At 38.8% G+C, this 26,010-nt stretch overlaps 1 protein-coding gene across 1 annotated transcript in view; it reads left to right on the top strand.

The window, feature by feature from the left end:
• Positions 1-1,256: 1,256 nt before the first annotated feature.
• Positions 1,257-26,010, top strand: part of PDGFC (platelet derived growth factor C) — a 151,670-nt gene continuing 126,916 nt past the window's right edge. Inside the window, exon 1 of the mRNA XM_068404159.1 lies at positions 1,257-1,692. Within this exon, the coding sequence (XP_068260260.1) occupies positions 1,257-1,692 (436 nt within the window). The remainder of the gene's footprint in view (positions 1,693-26,010) is intronic.

Here is a 26,010-nt window from a genome sequence, read left to right on the forward strand (position 1 = left end):
TGGATAAATTTAGTTTTGATTTCTGGTGAAACAGCAAAAAGAAACCCAGCACTGTCTGCTTTACGGACACCACCTCACTGGGTACCGCACAGCATTTCAGCAAGAGAGGGACAAATGTAAAAAGTTGAACCTGTGTTTCCATCTGCTATGTATACACTAGAGACTTCAGGGTAGCCGAAACAGCAAGTTCGGTCAAAAGAAAAACAATCTGCATCCAGCGCCTTTTAAAAACCTCCTCTCCGTGTTTTACTTCCCAGTATCAAGGATGTGCTTCAGGTGAAACGTTTAACGAAGCATCAAATTTTCAAGCACGAACCCAATTACCATCATAACACAACCCAGTAAACAAATACTGGTAGAGTCAGCACAACCTCTCACCCTCATTACCAAACCCAGAAACTGGCTCCCGGACTACCGTGGGGGGAAACCCCCTTCGTGAGGTAGCCGGGGGCTGGGGCGGCGGTACGAGGGCTGCCTCGCCCCCCCCCACCCCGTACCGCCGCCCCAGCACCTGTTGCGCCGCCATTTGGCCATGAGAGAGGGGGGCAGCGGCGGAGGCCGTTCCGTTCACCTCCTTCTTCCCAACCCACAACTTCCCGGGGCGTAAACGGCCGCGCCAGGTGCCGCCCTCGCCCGTAAGGGGACGGTGGCGGCGGCGGTGGGGAAGAGGGAAGCTGAGGAGAAGCGGCCCGAGCTGGCAGGGCGGCCGCTTGAGTGGAGGGCGAGGAAGGTCTTTCCGTGGGAGCGCGGCCGGGCTGCCCGCCCGCCTCCTGCCCGCCCCGCCGGCCCGCCCCGCCGCTGGTTGCCGGCTGACAGGTGCGCGCTCCTCCGCAGCAGCAGCGGCGCCGCTCGCCCCCGCCTCTCCCGGCCCCTCTGCCTGCCCCGCGCCCTCACCAGCCCCGGCTCCTACGGCCCCCGCCCGGCACGGCCCCGGATTGTTTAGTCCTTGGGAAGCTGGTCTGGGTCCAGATTTTGCTTTGATCTTTTTTTTTTTTTTTTTTTTTTTAAAGAGAGGAGAGAGAGGAAAAAAAAAGCCAAAGAAAAACAAAACCTGGAGACACAGAAAAGGGCTCTAGGAAAAAGTTTTGGATGGGATTATGTGGAAACTACCCTGCAATTCTCTGCTGCCAGAGCAGGCTCAGTGCTGCCTTCTCCCCAGCGGCGCAGCGCGCGCCGGGCGCTGCTGAGAGACGCCCGGGCCTCGGTGCCGCGCCGCCAGTGCCTGCTGTGCCGGAACCCCTCGCCCCGCCGGCCCAATGCTCCTCCTCGGGCTGCTCCTGCTGACATCTGCCCTGTCCGGCCGGAGGCAGGGAGCCGCCGCCGAGTCCGACCTCAGCAGCAAGTTTGCCTTCTCCGGCGCCAAGGAGCAGAACGGTAAGGAGCAGCAGCTCCGCCGCCGCAGCCCGGGGCAGGGGCAGGGCGGGGGCGGGCGCCCGGCCGGCGCGCAGCGGAGCTCTCCTGCCTACAGGGCTGCCCGGCGCCGCGGAGGGAGCGCGGCCCCGCGCGGGGTGGTGGCCGGGGGTGTCTCGGGTGGCGGGGGGAAGCTCCGTGGCCGGGCCGGGCTGAGCGGGGCTCGGCAGCTGCGTGTTTGCGCGCTGCGTTCAGGGGAGCGCTGTGGCTACGAGGGCAGCGGTCAGGCGGCCGGGAGGGAGCCGGGCTCCGGCTCGGAGGCTGCCTGCTCTGCGGGCGGAGGTGCAAAATGTGTCGTGTGTGCCCCCAATCCCCTCCCCCCCCCCCCAAAAAAAAAAAAAAAGTAGCACCGACCCTCGCACCTTCGTACCCTCAGCTCTCGGGGGTGGGGGGTTGTGTCTGTGCGTGAATGAGTGGTATTTTGTACGGGCTGGAAACGAACTAATCCTGCATAGGAAATGAGAATTACTTTCAACTTTCAAGTGTACCTGAAATGTTTAGAAAACTCTCAAATGCAAGTTCCCTTGGGCTGGGGCTGTGCAGGGCTGGAGAAAGGCTCCTTTCATACAGCAAGGGCAGCTTCGGGGTGTGTAATTTGCTTAGCCTCTGAACTCCATATGATTTACATTATTCAGATTTTTAAGCGCCTTTCCTCTTGATCCGTTATTATGAAGTAATTTTAAAAGAATATTTTACAAACTGAAATGTTATATACTGCATGAAACCACACAGTGTAGAATATATACAATTAAGGCCGTTCGCATACATTCATGGAAACCCTGGTGCTTAATGTATGGGGGATGTGTGAAAAATTTAGTACTTTGCATGGCAGCTAGAACAAACTTTTTCTGGGCACAAACCAACACAAAAGGCTGAGCTGGGAGCTCTCAAAACTCTTTGAACTGTAATGAAATAAAGCAGAAATGCAGATTTGAGGCTAATTCAATTCTCTCAACTTTGAACTTGGGACTCCCCAGATAAAAGTATTCTACGTCATATCTTTTAATATAAAGCAAAGTTTCAGAGACCTCCACAAACGCTCCATGAGTGGGTAGAATATGCAGTGCACTAGTAAGTTTAGCAGGAGGACATTAATACTGTTGTGGCCTGCTAATGTGATGATATATGGCACCTGCAGACTGCCGGAGCTGCTGATCAAAGAGCAGCACAGGGATCAATCTCTAATCAGAGCAACTGTGAAGGGCCAGAGGAAAGTGATCAAAAGACTCAGAGACCTGGCTATTCTGACAGGAAACCAATCAGACTTCGTGCACAGGACAGGAAATTATCTTCTCTGTGTGAGAAAAGAAATCAATTACTTTCTACCCCTTCCCAGCTTACCTGGCATTTAGAAGCTTTAGGGCACCAGTTTGTGACAAAATGGACTGGACACTAATATACGAAAGTCTTGTGCTGTTATGCTGCCTTCTGTTAAGTTTGCATGGTTTGCTTATGAAGCGTATCAATACACAGAGAATTACCATTACTTTGCTTTAACCTTGTCAGGACTGGAAAGAAACCTGCTATGCTGTCGGTCTGCCCTAAGAGGTTTGTTACAGGATAAGGCAGCTGGGCCCTGAAAGGCCACCAGGGTCCAGCAATGGGAGCACAACGATAAAGTGTAAAAGGTAGATCATACGGCATAGAAGCAAAACTGATGTCAATAGGTATAAGTATATGTGACAACACAAACTAGATTCTGTTGATGTGTATCAGCAATGCAGCTGCCTTAGGTCAGGCTTCAACTGGTTTGCAACGCAATTTGGCGTGCTCTAAGATACAGTCACTACATCTTAGAACAAATGCAAAGCCAGGATAATTTCTTTTTTTAAAATGTGCCCTGAAACTGTATTCTGTGGTAGTTTATACTTAAAACAGTCCAGGTTCTTCTTGTAGCTTGACACTTGCTTTCCAGTTGTTCAATTGCAAAACTTACTTCAAAAATTAGCACAAGTTTAGGTGCAGCTAAGTGCCAACCTCTGACTTTTCTTAACTGATTTTAATTATTTGGGGGATCAGTAACACTGGTCAAACCAGTTCTTACTCAATTTAATTAGAGTGATTTTTACACTCTGCTGCAATCTAAAGATTGTATAGCTTTTAGCTAGAGGCAGGTTAAAACTCCCTGGAGTATGAGAATGAGATATTGCTGTTTGCATGCCAAATAATCTTTGGTCAAGAGAGAGAGATATTTTTCACTCACACAGCCTACAAATAAAAATTCTGTCCTCTACTTGTAAAACTGCTAAACGGCCAAACAGTTTTGTGGTAGAATGGATTACAGTGTTACTCAGCAGCACATGTGGGTGCTGTAGCTAGTGCTTCAAGGTGATACTGAAGATGTCTATGGCCAGTTATTAAATCGGTGGGACTACTTGTGTTACAAAGGGTAAGTATGTGCTTAAGGATTTATTTTTTCATAATTGGTTTTATTTATTGATTAGCTAAATGATGATGAACTTTAAAATTACAGTTTGACTTGATTTATTTACTAAATGCAGACATAAGGAGTTCTCTTGTTTCTGCTGAGTGTCATTTTAGGTGATGATTTCCTAGCGTAAATATTTCTTTGTAACTGTAAATTAGCTATTCTTAGAACACAGTATTTTGCTGCTACCTCCTAGGAATTCAGTGTGGTAGTTGTTGCATGGCCAGTGTAGCTCCATTTGAAACCACTTAAAACTACCTCCTTGTTTTCATTGGCCCTCTGTTATAGTCAAATTTTCTTTAAGAACAGGTTTTATTTGTAAACTCTGCTTGACAGTAAGGGGTTTTATGTGATTTCCTTGAAAAATTCATATTTAACTTTAATGTTTTTATTTGTAATTCAACTGAGTAAATATTCATCTAGAGGATCAAAGTAGTTTGTGCAACAATTTTCTAGAATTTACTGAAGTAGCAGTAAATAGTGCATCTGGTGATGGCTCCCATTTATCTGGATGGATTTAATTTCCACGATTCTTTGTCCTGTTGAAAAACAGATAATCATTTGAAGGGTTTTTCATACTTGGGTGGCTTTATCAGTTCTCTTGGGGCTGTCTGATGTATTTATTACCATTTTTCCATATTGAAGTAAAGAGTCAAGAAAACTTGATCACTCAGTTTCTTTTGAGGAACAAAACTCAATCTCTTGCACATTGAATTTGATTACTTGGATGTTTTACTTATTTCTTCTTTCTGTTATAGTTCTTGCTACTTTTCCGTCTACTTTTGAATGCTATTTTTATGCAGTATCTTCATCTTATTTCTGTAGTTTCAACAATGTCTGAGGGAGCTATTGATGGTTTGAGTAATGTGAGTTACTTAGACCACCAGAGTTGTCATTGGAATTGAGTGCACCTGCTTATGTGATATTATTAGTTTAGTCTAGATTTGATTACAAAATGAGATCACAGGAGAATCTAAGTTCTGTTTTCTTGGCTCTCTTAGGACAAGATGTGATAAATGTTTTAAGTAATTTTGCTAAGCTATCAGCTGTTATGATTTCTATGAGAAATATGAGGATGTCTTTATAGAAAATAATGTAAAAACTACTGTCGAGTGCCATAAGCAATGAAGTGTATAGCATATGTGGCATGTACATTTAAAAAGCAGTAATAAATGACTTCAGAAGACCAAGAAACTGAGGTCAGTTAGAAACTCATCAGGCCCAACTAGTTAGAAATATTAATTTTCCTGCAGTCAGTTTCAAGTGTGAATGAACAGCAGTAAATAGAGTTGCTGAAGTAAACCTTATAAAACCAAAGCACTTACTTGATTTCTGTCAATACTGCAGCACAGGTAGTATACCAGTGATGATCTATCTTTTGATAGATCTTAAATTCTTTTAAGTTTTTTTTTTTTTTCTTCCCTCACGTGAATAGAAACTCTTAATAATAAGTTTCACTAATTGATCACTTCATAACGTATTTCTTAAATTCTCTGAAATGGGCAAGATTTACATAGCTTAAAAGAAAAAAGACAAACAGGAGCCCTTGAGCTGGAGTTTGAGACTTGGGTATCTCAGGTGATCCTTGGGAAAAGTGGATGGATGCGACTGGAACTGAGAGAGCAGCTGAAGTGCCAGAAGGAACTTCTCTTGTCACCTCGGCATGTGCATGGCCTTACACACCTCCTCACAACCACCTAGAGGATTCTCCTGTTCATGTACCTTCAAAGGGAGCTTGCAGCTTATTGAGGGACGGAGACAGCATCACAACGTGGAGTTTCTGATTAAGTTCATTTAACTCAGGCTGAACACCTGAAAGAAGATGTGGATGTCCAAGTGACGCAGTGAGTCCAAGTGAGTGCAGTCATTTGACTGCAAAATTATCACTTATAAACCAACATACTTCAAAGCAGTGGGAGTCGTCACCATCTTTGCTGACTCTTGTTGAGTTGACGAGTTTCAGTATGGTCTGTTCACTACTGCTGGATAGCATAAGTTTTCTTCGTTTTGAGAAGATAAGGAAGTATAAAATATGAGCACGTGTCGTCTAAAGGGAAACTTGATAGTGATGCAATTTTTCGTAAGTTTAATCTATTTCTGTTTAGTCCAAGACTTATTTTGAAATGTTTTAAAACCCTTTTCCTGGAGAGTGAAGAATTGCACCACATCCTCTTTTGACTTTAAGCAAAAGATTGTGGCAAATTAGAGAAGTTCTTCAACACAGCAATAGGTTGCAGTGAAAGAAAGTTTAAAAACTGTTTTTTTGCCTTTGTAGTTGACTTCTGGCATATTGTCTGCTGTTCAGCAGAGTGCTGCTTGGGACTTCTACTTAGTCCTGCTGCTTCTCTCAGTTTCTTCTGTTAGGTAGAAGTAAAGGTTTTAAAAGCACAGACCATTTGCTATTTGTCCCAAATAGGTAGGCATTCCAGTCTTCTCATACCTTTGTTAAATATCTTGAATGGAATTTAAGGGAGAAACATGTAAAATCTTATTTTTTGCAGTAACTAGTTCTTATTAGGTTTGCAGATCAGACTTTAGAGCTTTATGTCGTGTTGTTTGGGGGTTTTTAGTTTGTTTTTCAGTTAGATACAGAGTTTTATAACGGAGAAGAAACACGGGGAATACCTTGAGACACTGACAGCTATACTACCAAAGGGCTTATGTTGAACTTTGTCTTCACATAAACTTAATGTCTTTTATATCTTATAACTTTATCCAAACCCTTTGAATCTAATTATTACATAGTCAACATGTAATAGCAAAGTACTGTTTTGCATCCTACAGCAGTGGTTATGCATTATAGCAGAGTGGTTTTGGGGGTTTTTGTTGCTGTTGGGTAGTTGCTGCTTCTGGTTTTTGCTGTGTCTGGCAGTTCCTGATTACTAGAAAGCGGACGCGCTGTGCAAGCCCACTTCCCTTAGCTGGAAATGAGCCTCTTCAGTTGCTTTATAGATAGCTCTTGGCTTTGCCAGAGTGCCATGCCTTTGCTTTTTAGTCACAAAGTGCGTGCCATGGAAAATACACTTCCCAGTGTGTAAGCATCTTAGGAACTGTCCTGTACCTAAGTAGTCTTTAGCAGAAACCTGTAGGACTTAGAAAAGGTTATGCAACGGAAAATGAGTAGAGCTAACATGTAGAAATGCAGTTATTTTAGTAGCACTTGGATATCTGTATGAGTGCTTATTTGTTTCAGAGTTTCTGAGAAATTAATTGTAAATTAAAACTTACTCAGCCCTGTCATTCCCTTTTGGGGAAAACTTTTGCAGCTTGTGTTTGAATGTGAAATGCTTTTATTCAAGTAAGTGAGCAAAAATTCATAATGTGCTACTGTGAGCTAAAATATAAATTTGTGTTTTCTAGAGACTTCATTAAATTGTAGGATGTTATTTTAAGGTGGCAATGCCAGGAAAATTTATACATGGCTCCATCCATAGACATCCTAGCCTTAGGGTTCATCTGTCTTCTGATATTCTCTTCTCAACATCCTTCTGCTGAGATTTTATAAACATATCCCCAGTGTTACATTGGATTATTTGTGCTTAATTTCATGATCTTACAGCATGCTATTACAAAGCATGTGTACAATAGCACCTCTATGTGTTTTCATAACCTAATCAGTTTCTACAGAAGTTGGTCAGCTGGGTGAGACAAGGCAGGGCTCTAGACCTTCATGGAGAAAGTCTTATACACAGAGAGTATAAACTATTAAAAAATGAATGTAAACAAAAGGAGAGCACCCAACTAATTCCTTGGTGTCCTGCAGGCCTTCTGCATTAGGGTTAGCAAAAACTCTCTTTCTTGAGTTCAATTAATTCTATTCCAAATACTCCGTCTTTGTTAAGCATGCTGACAGTTTTAGACTTTGACATTCACCTTGCACAGGCATGACTGTACATTTGCACTGGGCTTGTAGGCTGCTTGGCTTCTTGTCGCTGTGGGTCCCTCTGAAGTCCTGTGAGTGTGTGCCACCTCTCCACTCGTGTCAATGTGCTTTTACCTTCGCCGACTAGACCGTCAGGTGAGCTGGCTGCAACTCATGTTAATAAAACTCATCAACTGTTTAGTTAAGTCTCTTTGAGCTGCTGGATTATTATTTCCCTGTGTGGCAGTTCTCATTCAAGCTGGGCTAATTTGAGACTGTGCAGGTTCACTCCGCAGTGAGATGTTCACAGTGCCAGTTGCTCTTTCCCCCCCACTGCCATTTTCATATGCAGGTGTTGGGGGCTAGAGAAAGAGAATATGAATTAACCTTCCATGTACTGCAATTCAGCACGATACAGGCAGAAACAGCATTTGCACATGAAATAAGAAAATGTTCAAAGGTTATTTACCCTGTAGTGGCATCTTTTTATAGCAGTGAGAATGGGAGAGTTGCAAGGGAGTAACCAGTAACACCTTATCTGTGTTGTTTTTTTTTTTTTCAGGGGCAATGTGCCTTTTTGTGAATTAATTCTTATAAATTATTCATTAATCTTGTGGTTTATGGTAAATTCATTCAAGGTATCATCATAAACACAGATGTTTTAAGGAGATGCTTCTAGGGTGAAGAGCAACTCTATTCCACTACTCCCTGAAAGCCCAAAACACCGAAATTTCTTCAAGAGTTTGTTAAAACTGATTATTAACTGTATTGAAATAGTATGCAGGCATAGCTCAGTTTGAACACCGTTGTACTGATTGCTTCACATGAAGTGCAAGGTATGCAGTGGTTCTGAATAAAGCCAGGTGAAGGACCAGGTGGGGGCAGGGAGGCAGATGCTTTCCTGTGGTCACACACCTTGCCAGCACTGTGGCTGGAAGTAGAAATCTTTGCTTTGAAATTTTTAGTAGTCTGTTTTCTAGGTGAACAGTGGCATTAGTTGGATAGCTATCTTTTTACATTCCCTATGATACTACAGTTCTGAAGGAAAGCGAGGGAGGTCTTCCAAGCTTTCAGCAAATGTCTGGCATAGCTGGTGATAACTTTGAGTGCTGGGTTTAAACTCCCTTATTGCCCTTACATAGCTTTTCTTGAAATATTAAGTCTATCTCAGAAAAAGCAAAGAACGTCTTGGGAAAAGGAAACAATGCTGCTTGTGTTTCCTGTACATTTAATTCCTTTTTGCATTGCTTTTGCTGTAATATTCTTATTATGAATTGGCAATAAATCATGTAAGAAGGTGGGGAGGTGGGAGGTTAGATGCTGCAGTTAATTAGGGGATTGGTCCTGTAATCTGATAAATGGGCTTCAAACTAGGTTCAGGCAGTAAAAGGTAAAGGAGTGGTGGCCTTTTTGTAGTTTCAATATTCTACATCTTTAAACCATTGCTCAGTTTGGCACATATCAGCAAAGCTGTAATTTTCTGTGAAGGAAAAGTCCAGGTGTACAATGCCAGAGAGTATTGTATTTGAAGAGTATCTTACACTGGAAAAATGATCTTGGAGACACTTTTACCACACCTTCCATGTCAATCTATAGCTGTTAATCTCTCTATGCCACTTTTAAAGCATCATTTGTTTAAAACCACATGAAGTGGGGAAATTACTTTGCTGGAAGAAATTTGTGAAATAATGGATAATATTGCTTGTTTCAATTATCTTTAGCTGTAGTCTTTTCCAGAAAATTCAGTTGTCCAGTCTTTTATTCAACTTTTATTTGGGGAGCTTTGTTGGATGAGCCATTTCATTATAGCAACTAAAGTATCTGAAAAGTTGGGGGGGGGTTATTTTTAAACTACTGTTTTTTTCCCTTGTTGTACCTCACTGTGTAACCATCTGACTGCCTTCCCGCTTGTTCAAAATAATCAGAGTCACGAGTCCTAGGGATTCCAGGTTCCTCCTCTGATTGACAGGAAACCAGCACTCATTTTATACAATAGTTAAGCATTAAAAAAGACGTATAGCACAGGAAATTCTTTTGCTGTGTGTAAAGGTATGGCATTTCCAAACTGAAAGCGTTGTTCTGACTATTTCACCGGTAGTGGTGAGTTATGTGAGGCCACTTACATCTGCAGAGAGTCTGTTTCACTTGCTTGTGGTTCTGGGGCTCATTCAAATGCTCTAAAACAAAATAAAAGGAATGGATGTAATAACTTCTTGATGGAAAAGTCATAAAAAGCTACAGGGCCATGTAAACAAATTGGGTCATTTACAAGACTTTCAGTGTTCGATATTCAGTCCAAATTCAAAGGTGTGGATTAGGTTTTACAGTCATCTTGAGTGAATTTTGCCCTCAACAAGACTTTCTTTTTCTGCCAGGATGCCTTTGACACTGTAGATGACAAATTCTCAAAAACGGTGTTTTCAAACATTTCACTGCATTCAGAGTAAGGTGAGAAACAGGACAACAATTCAGTACTATAATTTGATCTTTTTCTAGGTGAATGAGGGGCCTTTCTTGATCCGCATGGTTACACTGTAAAGCTGTAGTAGAACTTTGTAGCATTCCTGGGGAAAATAAACTGAGAGTTTCCCTTCTGGATTCAAACATGCCTGAACTAATTGCGAAGCAACCGTTTTGGCTCTGCTCTGTTCGTATAAATAGGTTTGCACAGAACAGCAGCAACTGTGATCCAAGTTAAACGGCGCTAGTCACAGAAACTTCTGTCGGACCAAACTGAAGCATCGAACATTATATCCATGGTGTGTCAACTCACAAGACCCTTGTGACTCATTTCATCACTTGTTGGAGAGTACTGAAAAAGTGGAATTGAAAAGAGGATAACTAATACTTTTGAATGTTAAAATGCATTCTGCAGGGTTATTTATATGCTTCAATGTAAATGTAAGCTTATATATGGACAAATTTCTCAAGTTTGGGGAAGGGTCATTGGCGTTAGGTAGTATGGGGTGCTTTCCTTCTCATGAGATGCGGTTGCTCAGCTCTGCTATTACCAATGCAACTTCAACTACCTTTCATAACTCTTCATGCACTAAAATCTGCAGATCATTTCAGAATGAAAAGAACTTTATTTAGCTCAAGTTTGGAGTTAGTTGTCATTAACTGTACACAGGTGAAGCTACATATTTGTATATACAGTGCTAAATAATGAGCTGTTGATTCACCTTTTAGATGCTTGATACTGTGCATGTGAAAATAGTAGCTGTTACACTCGGGAAGTGTATATGTGTGATTACATAATATTTGAAGAAGTCCAGCAAGTGATTCAAATGAACATTGCATTGTACAGTGTCGATTGTAAAATATTTGTATTTACATTATAGGCAATTTGTGTTTTAAAAATACAGTTTTGGGAGGTGGACTATCTTAATATCTCAAGGCTTCGGTGTCTTACTACTTAGTGTGTCTGTTGTTACACAGGGAGACCCATACCTGCAAACATTTCTGTGCTTGAGTAACTATAGTGGACCTGAAAGTGAAGTAAAGCCTCGCAACTGAGAGCTAACAAGTAATGGCTCCAAAACAAACATGATTTCTAGACAAGGAGATGAAACTTGTACATGATCTTACCTAAATGATACTTTTAAAAATATGGCTAAAGGTTCTTATTGGGCCTGCTTTCTTTGTGCCATTCAAAAATACCCAGCCCCCAGGAGCACTGCATATCTATAGTCAGACGAGAGTCTCAAACTTGAAATACTCTAAAAATTTCTGCTAAGCACTCACTATATTTCTCATAGTACTTGCTGGCATAGGAATTCACAAAGTACTTACCTCTAGTGCTCATGCAGCCTTGTAGTTATTTCTTCTGAAGTGGAGATTGAATTTGTGATGAACAGTATCATTACCGCTAAGGGTCTTTGCCAGTAGAATCTTTCATCAGTCTTTACCTGTTCTCATAAGATCCTTTATAAAGATTGTCAGAAGATGTTGAGATCAGCCATCTTTTTGGTTTCTTCATTGGGGATCTTTATTTTATATCTGTTCTCAGTACCTGCAAGTAGTATGTGTGTGGGGAAACAGGTGTCCTAGGCTGAGTCCAAACAGGGCTGACAGAAAGTTTTTGAGCTCATTAACTTTCACCTTGAGAGACCTTTGAGATCATCTTCAATCTTACCTAACACCTCAAGAGTGTCACACCTTGGTAAAGTGAGTGTAGCAGCAAAGAGAGCTCTGTTACTTAAGTATCTACCTGATTTGTAAACTTATCTTTCTTCCTGTGAGGGAAAAGATGGTTTTGTATAGTTGTAATGTAGAAATATAGACATGTTTCTAAAGCAGGTGCTTGCCTTATCAGTGAGAATCTTGCAGAACTCTGGCCTCATTAGTCAAAATGCATGTGAAGGTACCATGTAGTAATAATACCTAATGTAATAGTTGTGATATGTTTCCGTATTGTTACTGCTTTTAATGTAATTACATTACCAAAATCTGGACCTGATTAATTCTTTGCATTAGGGAAAGAAACCAATGATGGGCCTATAGTGTATCTAACACTGTCCGTTAGTTTTACAGGATCTGCAGTTTCTCTTTGAGATTAAGGTTGAGAAACTACAACGTTATTGTTAAGAATACTGTTTCAGGGTTGGATCAATGCCCTTGCATAAAGCTGATTTCTCTTGCTCATTACTGACAAAAAGCCCCACATCTTGTTAATGGTTCTGATGTATCTGAAACAGTTTAAAATATTTCACCATAGAATGGAGGCTTAGTTTTCTTACGGACAATTTTAACAGCACAACATTTATTTCTAGCAGCAGTTGCTTAGTAGATGGTCTTTAATCACTCAAATTTATAGTTATGTGCACTAGTATGTGGTTTATTCTGGCATTTTTATGTATGTGGATGCTTAATGTGTGTTTGTTCTAATTCTATTTGTTGAGGTATATACTTGGACTAGATTGAGTTAGTTCTTTTCACTTTCAGGAAGTACTTGGTAAACTTTTTTGTTCAGTATTTGCATTTCAGATGAGAATATGTTCTCTGTAATTTTTAAAAAAGCAAGATCTCTTGTTTTGAGTTGTCTTGGGCAAGCAGTGGTGAATATTGGAGCTAATTATTTCAAATGTATTAGAAGTGGGTTAGCAGTATGTTAAACAGGTCCCCAAATATTCAATAAATGAAATAATGTATAGTTTAAATAATAATCTTGTACATATATATGAAGATCAACTAATGCTAGGTAACGTGGCAAATAATATTTACATTTCACTTTCATTTTCTCGGGTTTGGGAAGAAAGGAGTCTTGCCTTCTCTTCTACATGTCAGCTGTTCTTACATTCATTTAATTCCAGGCAATAGGGGCTGTTGAACATGTGGATCATAGCCCAACATGCTGCTTGGATGTGGCTGATACGCTCCGCAGAGGGATAATGTCTCATCTGTGTGGCTGCAGCTGGTTCACACCATCTGGTTTTGGAATGTGCATGTGCACCCAGATGTTGCTACTGAATACAAAATAGAGTAGCTATTGATTTCTGAGTCCTGTCACCTCAGCCCTTCTTCAGGAGTTGTCTTAGAAGACAACTCTGGAATATGTTTTTTGTTTTGTTTTTTTTTTTTTTAGGTGAATGGTTTTTATAAATGAGTTGCAACACTTTTTTTTTAATTTATTGTTATTGCCTGTTCTGCATTCCCTTGGCTGGCTTAAGACTTCAGGGACAGCTACAATATAATGATGTTAGTTTTTAGTCACAAGTAGCTGTTTTTTCAGTTCTGTTTGCTCCTTTCCATCATCATTTTGCAGGATATTCATTGCTTTGAAGCTTGAAGTCTACCCCAAAAGACATTTTGTAAAGTACTTATATTTGTGGTAATAGATATCATTTAATTAACTCCTGCCCCTGCTTTAGTCAAATGCTTAATATAAAGGCATATAAAGTTGCTGCTTACTCTAATGCATACTATTCTATGTACTAGGAATCTATTATATCTACTGTTCCTTTAAGTATGAATAGTTCCTTATAAATGGTGATACTAGCTGATCAGCTCTAATCCCTAAACTTCCCCACTGACAGTACTTTGGATAGGTGTAAAAGATGCAAAGATATATTGACGAGTTGTTCACTAAGGTACCCAAAGAGTTTTCACCATGTATGAGGAATTCCACTGAAGTTGAGAAGTAATTGGATGTAGTTACTAGGAAAAAAATGCACGACACACATTTGCAAGATCAAGCCATTGTCATTAATTCAAAGCTTGGAAAAAGGAAACAGTTGGCAAGATGACTTTTTCAGACTTTTGATTATGTCCATAAAATGTGAAATTAAGTTCAGCAATTGTATTCATGTTTGCTATGGTGGTTGTGCCTGTGTAGCTATAAAAATAATTTACTGCATGTGAATTGCTTTCTTATCTGAAAAAAAAATGAAATTAATAATGGTTGAAGTGTAACAAAGTTTATCTATGGAAAGTAGTATTTGAAAGTTAAAAGCTAATCATACTTTCATATTTTAAGCGTTATTTTCTTTCATAGTTCTCTTTCATTCAGTACCTTTCCTAAGCTAAGGAATCCAAGTGGTATGTAGAACAACAGGACTTCTACCCCATTTACAGTAAAATATTGATGGACAGATATGGAAATCTATGCTGTTGATAAGAACTTAAAAATAATTTGATAAGAACTGTAACCAAAAAAATGCTTCTGCCTTTATGCTAAGGGAGAAATGGTCTTTTCCATAGTTCGCAGAATAGTTGAACAACATTGGATGAATTATAACATAGAGAAGTGGTATATGTTGAGAGGTAAGGACAGAAATATGAAAAGGAAATCAATGCTGGAGGAAAAAAGTGGTTAGCAGTGAACCACACTGAACAGAAACTGTCTTTTTGTGTATGTTTTTTCTTTCTGTAGTAGAAGGCTGAATAAAAGGGCTCCAGCACAGTAACTCTTCTTTGATGATTACCAAATGCGGTTACATTTTTTTTTCATACTGTTGTACACGAATATCTTATAAGTCTGCTAGATAGATATCACCTGATTTTTACATCATGTAAAGGTATTGAAAAGGGGTTTGGAAGATTTTTTCATTGTAACAATCAAGACATGAAGCTGTAAACAGCCAAGACCACAATCTAATTTTCATAAACGCTGCAATACACTGCCTTGGTTAGTCCTTCTACAGCATGACTGACTGAGAGCTCTTTTTCAGGTGCTGTTCCTCAAAATATAGGATGTGCATGTTGGTGGTGGTTGTTGTTTGAACAGGTAGGTCTTTATTGTCATTCAGCTAAACTTCTGGTAGGTAAGCTTCTAATGCTTCATTAACTATGTCCTGAGGCTGGCTTGTTACAAAGCAATATTGGTAAGTCATTGGCTTCGTATTTTTTGTTATTAGCCCATAATGACCAATGTGAGTGGAGGTTTACTTTTTCAGAGAAAGACGTGAATACTGTACCATTTTCTCTCTCACTTCGTGTTAATCAGAGTTCATATCCAGGGAGCAAAGAGAGAAACCAATACTTTCAGCTGTGGTAGTTTCTCATGCTAAAACATTCTTCAGTGTCATGTAAGTATTTATATGTCTGATGAAGTACAGACAAAAGCAGCAGATTCTTAGGCTTTTTGTCAGTATTGGATTCTCAACATAAGTGATCTCTGTTTTTCTCTGTTTTCTCCTTGTGCACCAAAATCAAAATGTCAGACATGGCCTTTCAAATTACTTGTCTTTTGTGTGGCTAGTAAGTGTGGTTCTAAAAGACAGCTTTGTACCAATAATTTTCATTACTTTAAAACAGAGCAAATGATAATACTTTTAAAAATCAAGATCAAAATATTAAAAAAGTGAAACTTAATGACAATAGAAAAATCCTATGTCTCTCAAAATTCTCAATATATTTTCTTTTCTGGCACATGCTTATGTTGCCACTAAGAACTTGATCCTTAAAGCAAGAGGAGAGAACATAACAAACTGCGCAATAGCACCTTGGTGCCAAGTTAGATTCAGTGCAACCATATTTTGTTTTTGTTATTCCTGGCGCTGTTGGAAAGAATGATTTCATAATGCCTGAAATGTTTCTGACGAGAAACAAGATTGCCACCAAGACGTCTTTCTTTCTTTTCCTTAACTTTTCATTATTGGTATGAGTTGAGGATCTCTGCTTAGATCTTGTGTTGTACATCATATTGGTAAGCAGTAAATTTTTTTTCACTGTGTACTTAAAAAAAAAAAAACCAAAAACCCTCCAAATAGGAGGAACATAATGTTATGCCCTTTTTCAAGAGCTGTGTTCACAGTTAAGAGTGCCTATGTTATAAACCATGGGGAGGCACTCTTCATGGAACTAAATAATTGCTATTTGTAGGGCACAGAGAAGTTCATGAGAAGGTAAACCAACCTAATTACTTACTCAAAATTTTAACAGTAGTTGTTTTGTCAATGTGAGCATTGAGTGTTCATTGCATTGGTATCCTGATAGGCACAGTACACTAGAGTTTCTAGATACATAGGTAGCCACTTGGTCTAACTCCCTGTATTATATCTTAAAAATGACTTTTTTTGAAACTAACACGAATATCTAATAGAAAGTTCTCATTCTTTTTTCCTTTTTTTTTTTTAATTATGATCTCTCAAAAGAAGGGCCAATTTGAGCCTGACTTCATTTGTGATTGAAAGCTGTCTCCTGGTTGTGATGTACCAAATGATTATAAAAGTCAATGGGTGGTTTAGTTAAAGAGGGAGTAGGGGAAAACAAGTGCATTCCTGTGGTAACATGATGGGAGAAGGAAAATGAAGTAAAAGAAATGCAAGGGGAACCATTTTGAGGCTGTTGGAAAAACAGTGGCTTTTGCCTTAATGAATCTTACATTTTTGGTTTTATTTTTTTTTACATGTGGGGGTTTTGTGTTTTTTTCTAAATTGAGCCCTAAGGGAAAAGAGTGTGATCCAGACAGTGGTAACAGTACAGATTTTTGAGTAGAAAGGTCAGCAGCTTGCACCTGCCAAAAAGACTTTGGTCAGAAATAGTTGGATGTGTATTGGATGTGTATGTATGGGTGGGAAAAGCAGGAGGAAGAGGAGCTTTGGTAATTTCTCTGTAAGTGAACAGCCCTGGAGCCCCTGGAATCATCTTTTGCAGAAATAAGTGTTATAATGTTCAACATGAGGCTTTCAGTGCTTGGCTAGCATCTGCTTTCTGTCACGGTTAGAGAAGGGCTAGAGGGCATGATCTTGCATGTAGCTGGAGTGGTCTGTGATTCAGCTCCTCAAAAATGAACAAAAACCAAAAACCCCAACCAAAACCAAATCAGTCCTTCTCTTTGAGATCACTTCATTACAAAGAACACACCATAAACATAATGGGATCATTTGCGCAAAGGACCAAGGTGTTTATGTTACTGCTACCTTTTGTAGCAAACAGTAGAGAAACTCCATAGGAAAGCTTGTTAAAAAAGAATTACAATGATCAGATCAAAACTAGAACATGGTCTTAAAAAAAAAGATGTCCAATAAAATGTTTGGCATGTTTGGCAAATAATTTTTCTCTGGATCTTTTCCATGAAATATATTGATGATTTTTCACCTAGGCAATGTTAATAGGTACTTTCTCTGCAGTGTAGGAAGAGATGCTACTAAGATGCTGTCTTCTACAGTTCCATAAATACTGTCTTGAAATAGAAGTGACAGAAGCAAGGCAAAAGTAATAATATACAAAATTTAAGAATGTCTTTAAGTAAACACGGTCTGACTCAAAGAATCTGCTTTCGTTCTCTGACAATTATGTTTATGTTTTGCTTTTAAGATGGGTGCCCTTGTCTTAAAATTCTTGCTGCTCTGGAATTTCCTTCCCTTCCAGAACTGAAGTCTTCTGTATGTAATTCAGCTTTCGTGAATTTTCTTGCTTTATAAAAAGAGTACCCTGTTCATTGGTTCTGGGTACATTTTTTTTCCTTACTTTTTCAAAAGTCTGTTTACAAATACCGGTTCAAATAAATAGTATTACATTCAAAGAGACTGTGTCCAGAAAATAACTCTCTAAATAGCTTCAGATACCTCATCATATTTCTTACAGTGAAAAAATATTTCTATGTTGTTAATTTCTCAGGCTTGGTATGATTCTGTTTTATTTCCATAGCTTTCTCATAAACACATGAATTATTTAAAGATGTCACTTCAAAATTTTAACATCTTAATCTAACTGCAGAGGGTTACGTAATGATGATAATGCCATCTCCAATAACTGCTTTATAACTCTTCAAGCTGTAGCTTTATATTAGGCTTAACAGTTAACAGCGTTAACAACTTTCTTGAAGTGCTTGCAGAAATCTCCCAGGATCATGAAGACCTTTTTATTGCTTCCTTGATGGCAAGAATATTGCCAGGGACTTCACTTAATGACAGCCTATCAGTGTAACACTTCAGTTATATATCTTAACATCATGGCATCATTCAGGTAGTAATGAAGCATGAGCAATTGAAAGCACAAGGTCTAGCTATTTATCCTGTTCTGTTCTTATAATTTACTTGAAATTAGGTTTAGCCAATACTTGAGTAGGCTTCCAAAGAAATAAAGTGTTAGATGAAGAGAGTTTGGAGGCAGTATGGTAGTCTTCCATCTGTATGAGTACTGAATGTGACATGATGGTGCTCCTGTAATTGTTTGTGGGTGTTTTGCTATTTGTTTTGTTTGTTTGTTTGTTTTTTTTTTCTTTCTCTCCCCCTACTTATGCTGGAGGGTTGAGATGGTGACTGAGATCATCTATCACTTGCTGAAGGAATAACACACTGCTTTGACCAAATTCAAATCAGAGAATTGCTCTTGGCCCCCGTAAATTCCTTCCTAAACACTTGATTTTCTTGCTCTACAATAATGCCTTCAGTTTAGAGCAGCCACTAATTAACTACTTTTTAAATTGTTTGTCTCCCATTTGGATCTGTAAGAATGTAATTGCCATTCTATTGCCCAGTCTTACACAACTTTGGGTTCTTTACATGGAAGATGTGACTAAATGTCTGTTTATTATGTTTCGTTTTTAAGTCATGGAAACCGTAGGAAGAGAAGCTGTAGCAGTTGTGGCACTGGGGCTTGAAAGCATGGCTGAAATCTTCAAGAAAGAGAAGAAAAACAGAACAGAGTTATGGACAGAACAACTACAAAGCTCACTCAGGCATGACTGCAGTTTACCAAGAAAAAATCCATTAAGAACTACCAAATTACCTTCTAAATCTGGAAATTTTTAAAGATTTAAAACTTAGGGTTAATTAGTTTATTAAATATTAGGCTGATGAGAATTCAAGAAAAATATTCTTGATTGTACTCAAAAAAAAGTGCTTTGTATTTGAGATGAAACAATTTTACTAAAGGTAGGCAAGGAGAGGTGATTAAAGATATGGAATAATATGTGCATTTTTAATATCATTAATGGTAATGAGGCCAAAAGGAAGAGATAAAGTTGAGTATAATGCTGTGATCTACAATGCTGTAGATTAAAAGAAAGCACTAGTAACGTAGCCTGTGTGCCAAGGCAACTCCCTGAGAAATATCTAGAAGGTAATAGCGGCCATTCCAGGCCAGATGAAAGGTCTAGTTAGATAAGCGTGTTGTGTCTGACAGTACCCATTAAGGAAGGCAATGATGATTCCCTGAACTATTCTCTTGCCTTCTAGCATTTTAGCAGTCAGATTTTTTTTTTTTTTTAAGGTGCAGGGGTTCGGTAGCCCAATAGCTTTTTCAAAACTTGTAAACTTTTGCTATCTACAGTTTCTAGCGGTGAGAAAGTTTAACTGCGTTAACAGATAAATATCTTCTTTTGGTTGCTTCATATGCACTATTGGATTATTTTATTCAAAATCATCTAGTTCTTTGGTTTTGCCTATGATTTTTACATTTGACCTGCTATTGTGGAGCCTCAGCTGAGAGCTGCTCCAGGCTTTGGATCTGCCATGTTGTTCTCCTGTATAGTGTTTGTGTGTGTGTCTATAGTAAATATGCACATAAGTATGTGTGTGGGTATAGGAGATATGAATAAAATGCATATAAAGTATGTATCTTCTGGTGTTCCAAATATCAAAAAGTATTGGTAAGCAGTATTCAAGATATGAGTACACCATGGATTTATACAGCGATAGTGTTTTCTCCAGTTCTCTGTGCTTTTGCCACAGGTTCTTAATACTCAGTTTTTCCTATTAGCAGTGTAATCCTGTCTCAGTAGGACAGACAGCAGCTCTGCACCTGGGAAAGACACTGAGAAATTGCTTTGTGTTGTTCTCACATCTGGGAGTGATGGGAACCACAGTGAGATGAAGCCATAAATTTCACAGGAGCAAGCTGTTTTCATGTTCTACTTCAAGTATATCATTGTTAGTGTGAGTAAAAGATGTTGTCATTCAGGTGGTGACTGTAAAAATGGGAAGTAAACTTTCTTAAGTGTTCTTTCCTGAGCATTAGGTTGTGGTGTCAAGTGGCGTTCTGTTTGTTTTGGCCTTGGTTTTCTTCCCATAGGCTTTTATTTTGATTTGTAAACCTTCAGGACCAAAATCTACTTTTCCATTAGGCCTCTGCCTAAGAGAAGCGGAGACTTTTTCTTCTACCTACCAGCCTGCAAAAGGAACAGGTCTAGTTACTGAGTTTATATGAAGAGTGCTTTTCAGTACCATCATCGGCAAATTGCAGCTTTCTGAAGGTGGCATGGAGGCTGTGAAAACTGGGACCCATTCGCCATTCATGTGAAGGAAGGACATGTACGTGTGGGAAAGTTTGTTTTGCATTATATCTAGAGATGCTTGTCTGAGCATCATAAAGACAGTAAATTGTCCTTGCCAATTATTTCAGCTCCCCAGCTGAAGGGGAATCTACCCTAGAAGTAAGCAGGTTCTTCAGTGTAGCTGAAGATATTTAGATCTTGCAAAGGAGTTGCTAGTCTCCCATCCTTTTCCTTGACCTCTTTCTGACTTGAATTTTATTTGTAAGAAAGTTTACCAGTGAGTTTCACAGGCAACACTGTATTTTTGTCTCCCTTGTGTATGATAGTGATTGATTCCCCCTCCCTCTCCGTTTTAAACATAATATTTTCCAGAGTTTCTTGCTTATTTTTAAATGAAGAAAAATATATCCTTCCGGATGCTTCACCTGACTATATCTTTCTAGTTTCTCTTGAGTCAACATTTGGATGCCATTTTGCATTTAGGAACATGTTTTTAGACTGAAACCAAAATAAAAGAATGGTTCTTAAAAAAGTATATTAAAGAGAGAACTTCTGTACCTCTGATGTCTTCTGTGCTCTGAAGTTCTGGTTATTATGCACACAATAAATAACACCTACTTAGTTGATAATCCTCATTAACCTTATCAGGTAGAGGTGACAGATAAGCACTAGGTAGTGGCACGTACTTGTTTTCTGGTAGTATTTTTAAATTCTGCAGTTCTAGGGTTAATGTTGATGGCACAGAACTATTATGTTTAAATTGTAGAATTGAAAGCTCGGCTTTAAGTTTACCCCAGGAAGTTATTTGGTAAGCATTTTTGTGTTTGAGATAACTTACAAGAAATAATTTTCAAGATTGCCTTCTATGTTTAAAGGTAGCCTAGCAATTGAACTATTAGTTGTCTTGTTTTGTTTTTTTTTTTCTTTAATGGATTCCAAGAGGAGGAAAGAATTCTGCAGTCATGAACAGCCTAATACATGCTCTGCTGAAATTCAGTAGTATTGGATGACCCTGTTAAGTAAAGCCTGTAGTGATCCAAGCCTGGTTCTTCACGGGCAGCATTAACAGCAGTGACCAGTGTCCCTGAGGATGGTGTCAGTGGCACGCTGCTCGCCAGCGGTTCTTGTCTGTGGGAAACAGTTTCTGATGGAAAAGGTACTTGCTGTGAGATGTGTTTCTTGGTTGCTGCTGGATCCAGTACTGATCACCTTCTCCTTTTTCCCCAGTCTCCTGTCCCTGCCTTAGGAGGGGCTAAAAGTGTTTGGGGAGGAGGAAAAAAAGAGAAATGGATGTTTGATGCACACGCTGAAAAATGCTTATAAATATGATTCATATTTTTCTTTATTCGGAGAACATTATGTGGCTTTATTCACTAAAATAATTAGACTTTTATGAAAATACAGGCTGAAGTGATACCATGCTAGGTGAAATGTAATAAAATCTCAGATAAGTTGCTTGTACTTCCTTTTCTGGCTCGCTTTCAGCTGTGCCTGTGAGCGCAAAGGAATGGCATGTATTTATACATTTGTAAATAAGATCCCACACATTTTCCGCTTGAGAACATGCACTCAGACCTTTTATGGTCAGGAAGGGGTGTTTCCCTCTGTCTGTGAGCTACCCAGAGAACTACACATTTCCAAGTATGCAGTTCAGAAACTTACAGATAATACTTTGTAAACTTGAGGTTAAATAAAGAAGTTTGGGGGATTAAAGGCAAAAAAGTAATTTTTCTCCTTTTCCAGTAGAAATGTATTTTAGGATAAACAAACAGGTTTTGAAGTCTGTTCTTGCTAAGCTGAATTGCCTCATTCAGCTTTATTTCTAAAAATAACACTTAGATCAAGCTCTCATGACTATGTTTCTTCTTTTCAAAATGTCTGTTTATCAAGAGAGATTCAGCTGATAATGGCTTATTAGGATATCCAGAACTTTACCCAGAACTCTCTCTGGATATTCAGCATCAGTTGGTCATAATGGATCAACATACTCTAGCAATAATACTCTTAGAATAATTGATTTTTGTTGAACCCCACCTAGACGACATGTGAAAATATTGCAAAAATAATAGCTATTCTCAGGTCTATTATTTCATTTACCAAAGAAATTTCTGATTCAATTTGACTGCTCTCCAACTCCATAAGATGGATGCAGAACACTTAAATGTCACTGCTATTAAAAAATACTGTTGTATTGGGTGATATAGAAGGCACAAATGCAATTTTTTACTTATGAAGCAATTTAGCTGCAGAGAATGTAATAAATCTGTTATCTTTTATGTGAAATGATGAACTGTTTTAGGGAAACTGTAGCGTACAGTACAAAATACGTGTCCAGGTGGGGTTTAATTTTCCACTGACTATATCACTTCTGATCATCAGAGCTTTGAAGACTGCAAGTAACCTGAAGTTGGACAATTTGAATGCTTGAAATACACTATAAGAGCTATAGCTTTTTTTAGCTAGTAAAAATGTTTTCAGTACTTATGCCATGATGCATACACTACTCCACTCAGGCTTTTATACTAAAATGTTTTAAATAGCTTTTCTTTAAACTGGTTGCTTGCTGTCTTCAGATTAAGCAGAAAAAACTTTACTACTTGCTGATAAAGAAGAATGCCTACAGGAAGAAGAATAATAACTTGCTGATTACTAAAAAGGATAGGTTTCAAAATTTTCACTTAGTTTCCCAAAGAAGTATTCCACTGAAAGATGTGAGACTTGCCATTGAAGTGGTTTTCAATTTCTGGACTGTTTAATTAGGTCAAAATAAAATCACAGCAAGCTGAACATTATAATAACAGTATGTGTCATTATAAGTGACAAGAATATATTTTGATTTATAGTGCTTTTATGTGTTTTACATATTCAGTTACAATTCAAGATAAGCTTAAAGTGTTTGTGAAGCTTTCTTCTTTCTACTCAGAATGGATGAATTGTGGGTGAGAGCCAGTTCCCTTAGGCTGCCTTTAGTCATGTCATTCTCCAAAGGCAGAACTGGTGCATTCTTCATTTTAGATCACAGAAGTCTAAATTTGCAGTCAGTGGAGATGTCCATAAAGGATTTGGCTTAAAATTTTATGGGGGGATGTGTGTAAGTTCTCTGAATCAGTCCATACAAGTAGGAATTCAGACAAGAATTAAGATTACCTTGCAGATGCTTTCATAATATAGGAAGCTTTCTCTCCCAGGTGATGTTCTTGCATTAACCAGTTTTTATCTAATCTTTGAAAATATGTAGTAAAACAATTCTCAAGACTTAGGTAGTACTTAGTTCTTTCACAGGCTCTTAAGTTTTGTGGTACTGTAGAGTTTTTTTCTTAATAAGGAATAAAGAATTGGCTGTAAAATTAACTTTTTTGGATAACATGTCACTAAGGGTTTATTGAACAGGATAAAAAAGGTGAGAGGGGGCAGAGAAGTGATGATATGACAGACAAGAAGAACAAATTTGCCAAATCTGTACTATTGATGCTTTATTTTCAGGTGAACTTTCACCTGCCACTTGCCATATCTTGTTTATGAAGGAGCTGGTAACTCTTATTCTTGCCTAACTTACATGTGTAGAAGTCAGGAAAGTTTTATCAGTGAGAAAACAGTAATGTGATTATGTCTTGCCTTAAGACGAGCCGAGAAAGTAATTTCTGTTCCAAAGAAGTAAAAATCAGTGGCATAAAAGACTTTCTAGGGCACTTCCTCAACTTAGCTCTTCATTACTTCATGTAGGCCTAGAAATCCCAATGCCACTAGTTAATTAGTGGCGTAATCCTGAACTTTGCTTAGCCAGAGGCAAGCAAAGCTATTACTTAAGTGGAAATAAGTGAGCAGGATTAAAGCAGAGAAAACTGGGCCTCAAGGGTATCAAGTGTATTCCTAGAACTCAATTGTTGTCACTTAATGTGTGTAATTATCTCTTGATTCAAAGGGTATGCCATGTGTAATTCTCTGGAGTGACAAATAACTAATCTGCAAATTTTTGAGCTAAAGCTGCCTTTTTATTGATACTAGACTAACATATGTCTTCTGTGAAGTCTCGCTCTACAAACCGGGATACCATTTTGCTATTTTCCTTTTTTCTTTAGTTTTTGTTTCTCGTGCTTCCTCATATCAGATTAATTACCTTTTGTACTGTTTTTCCATTTCTAGCCTTTTACAATTGTTATTGATAGCCCATTATATGAGTTATTTTCTCTTCTGTGTGATTTTTGTACTTGATGTTGGTTAACGATACTATTGCTGAGGGCAGGAGGATGGCCTAGGTGACTTCTCAAAGGTCTTATTGATCTCTCTCTCCTGCGCTTGCATATTAAACTTGCTCCCCAGTTAGCTATACACAGTATCACGGAGCTAATTAATGTTTTAGGTGAGAATCACATCCATGACTTACTAGATACGGGGTGATTCTCTTGTGTTAGATATAGTGAGCACTTTGAACCTGACCAGGAAGCTCTTCAGAGGGACTCTGTGTTAAAAGTTCAGCTGCTGCTTAGGTGCTTTGCTAGATCAGGGTCAAAGTGTCGAGTATCTTGTAGGTTCAGATCTATGTCATCTGACCCAGTCAGTAGTGATGTTTGAAATATAAAGGTTTGTTACAATAAGGTGTTTTGAAATAGAAACATGCATTATACACACATAGTCAAATACACCACAAATTGAGGCTACAAAATAGTAATTTGAACCTGACTACATGTGCGAGGTATCGGATTGCTTATTAAACTGGAGAACCCTGTTGTTTTTGCATCTTATCTGTGCTTTTTTATGGTCTGTCTGCATGTAACATCAGTTGTTGCTCTGAACCACACAAAAGTATGTTTGGTTACTTAAAGGCCACCTCTTTCTTTGAATGATAATGAAACAGATGGCATCCTCTATTACCACTGAAGCTGAAAACGTGGTATATAAAGAATAAAGGAACACAATTCTGCAGTTGTGGAATCATCAATGAAAAGCTCCAAAGACAAAAACTCTGTGATTCAAAGCCTTGTTAAAAATTCCAGTGGCTCTTTCCAACCTAAGCTGATAGGAAGGCTATATTTGTAAGCCTGGGATATTTGTGGGAGCTGTGGTTGTGGTGACACCAAAGGGTTAAAGTTCAGTCTTTATTTTCAGATCTCTTCACCTTTAAAGCAGCAGGTCATTAGTTTTAATGTTCCATGATCGTTGTTTTTTACCTGAAATTAGGAGAGGAATAATTCTTAGCTGTCAGAGCCCTGAAATTGTTTGCACCATCAAAAAAGCTTTATGCAATTTTTGTGATGACCATGTGTGCAATTGTATTGTTCTTTCCAACAGCAAAGTGATCTGCTTTTCAGTACAGCTTCAGGATAGTCTTAACAGTCTTTTTATTGTCATTGTGGTTAGTTATCAGAAGTCTTGCATTTGAGTGAGGAGAAGGTAATCCAAAACCTTCCTTAATAACAGGAAATATTTGCCATTTCACCTCCAATACAAAAGAATCCATGTTTGCTGAAAAGCTCCGTCCTTCTAAAGGTCGGAACTGTGGAGCTGTTGCATCCATTGCTTTTACAACTCCTTTCAGTTTTGTCTGTTTAGAGTCAACCTCTCTTGGATTCCCAGCAGATAGTGGTTTTGGGTTTTGTGGTGTGGGTGAGCTTTTTTGGTGTGTTTAGTTTTTTTAACAGGATACAGAAA

Source organism: Nyctibius grandis, chromosome 6 (assembly GCF_013368605.1).
Source record: "Nyctibius grandis isolate bNycGra1 chromosome 6, bNycGra1.pri, whole genome shotgun sequence".
Taxonomy (NCBI): Eukaryota; Metazoa; Chordata; class Aves; order Nyctibiiformes; family Nyctibiidae; genus Nyctibius; species Nyctibius grandis.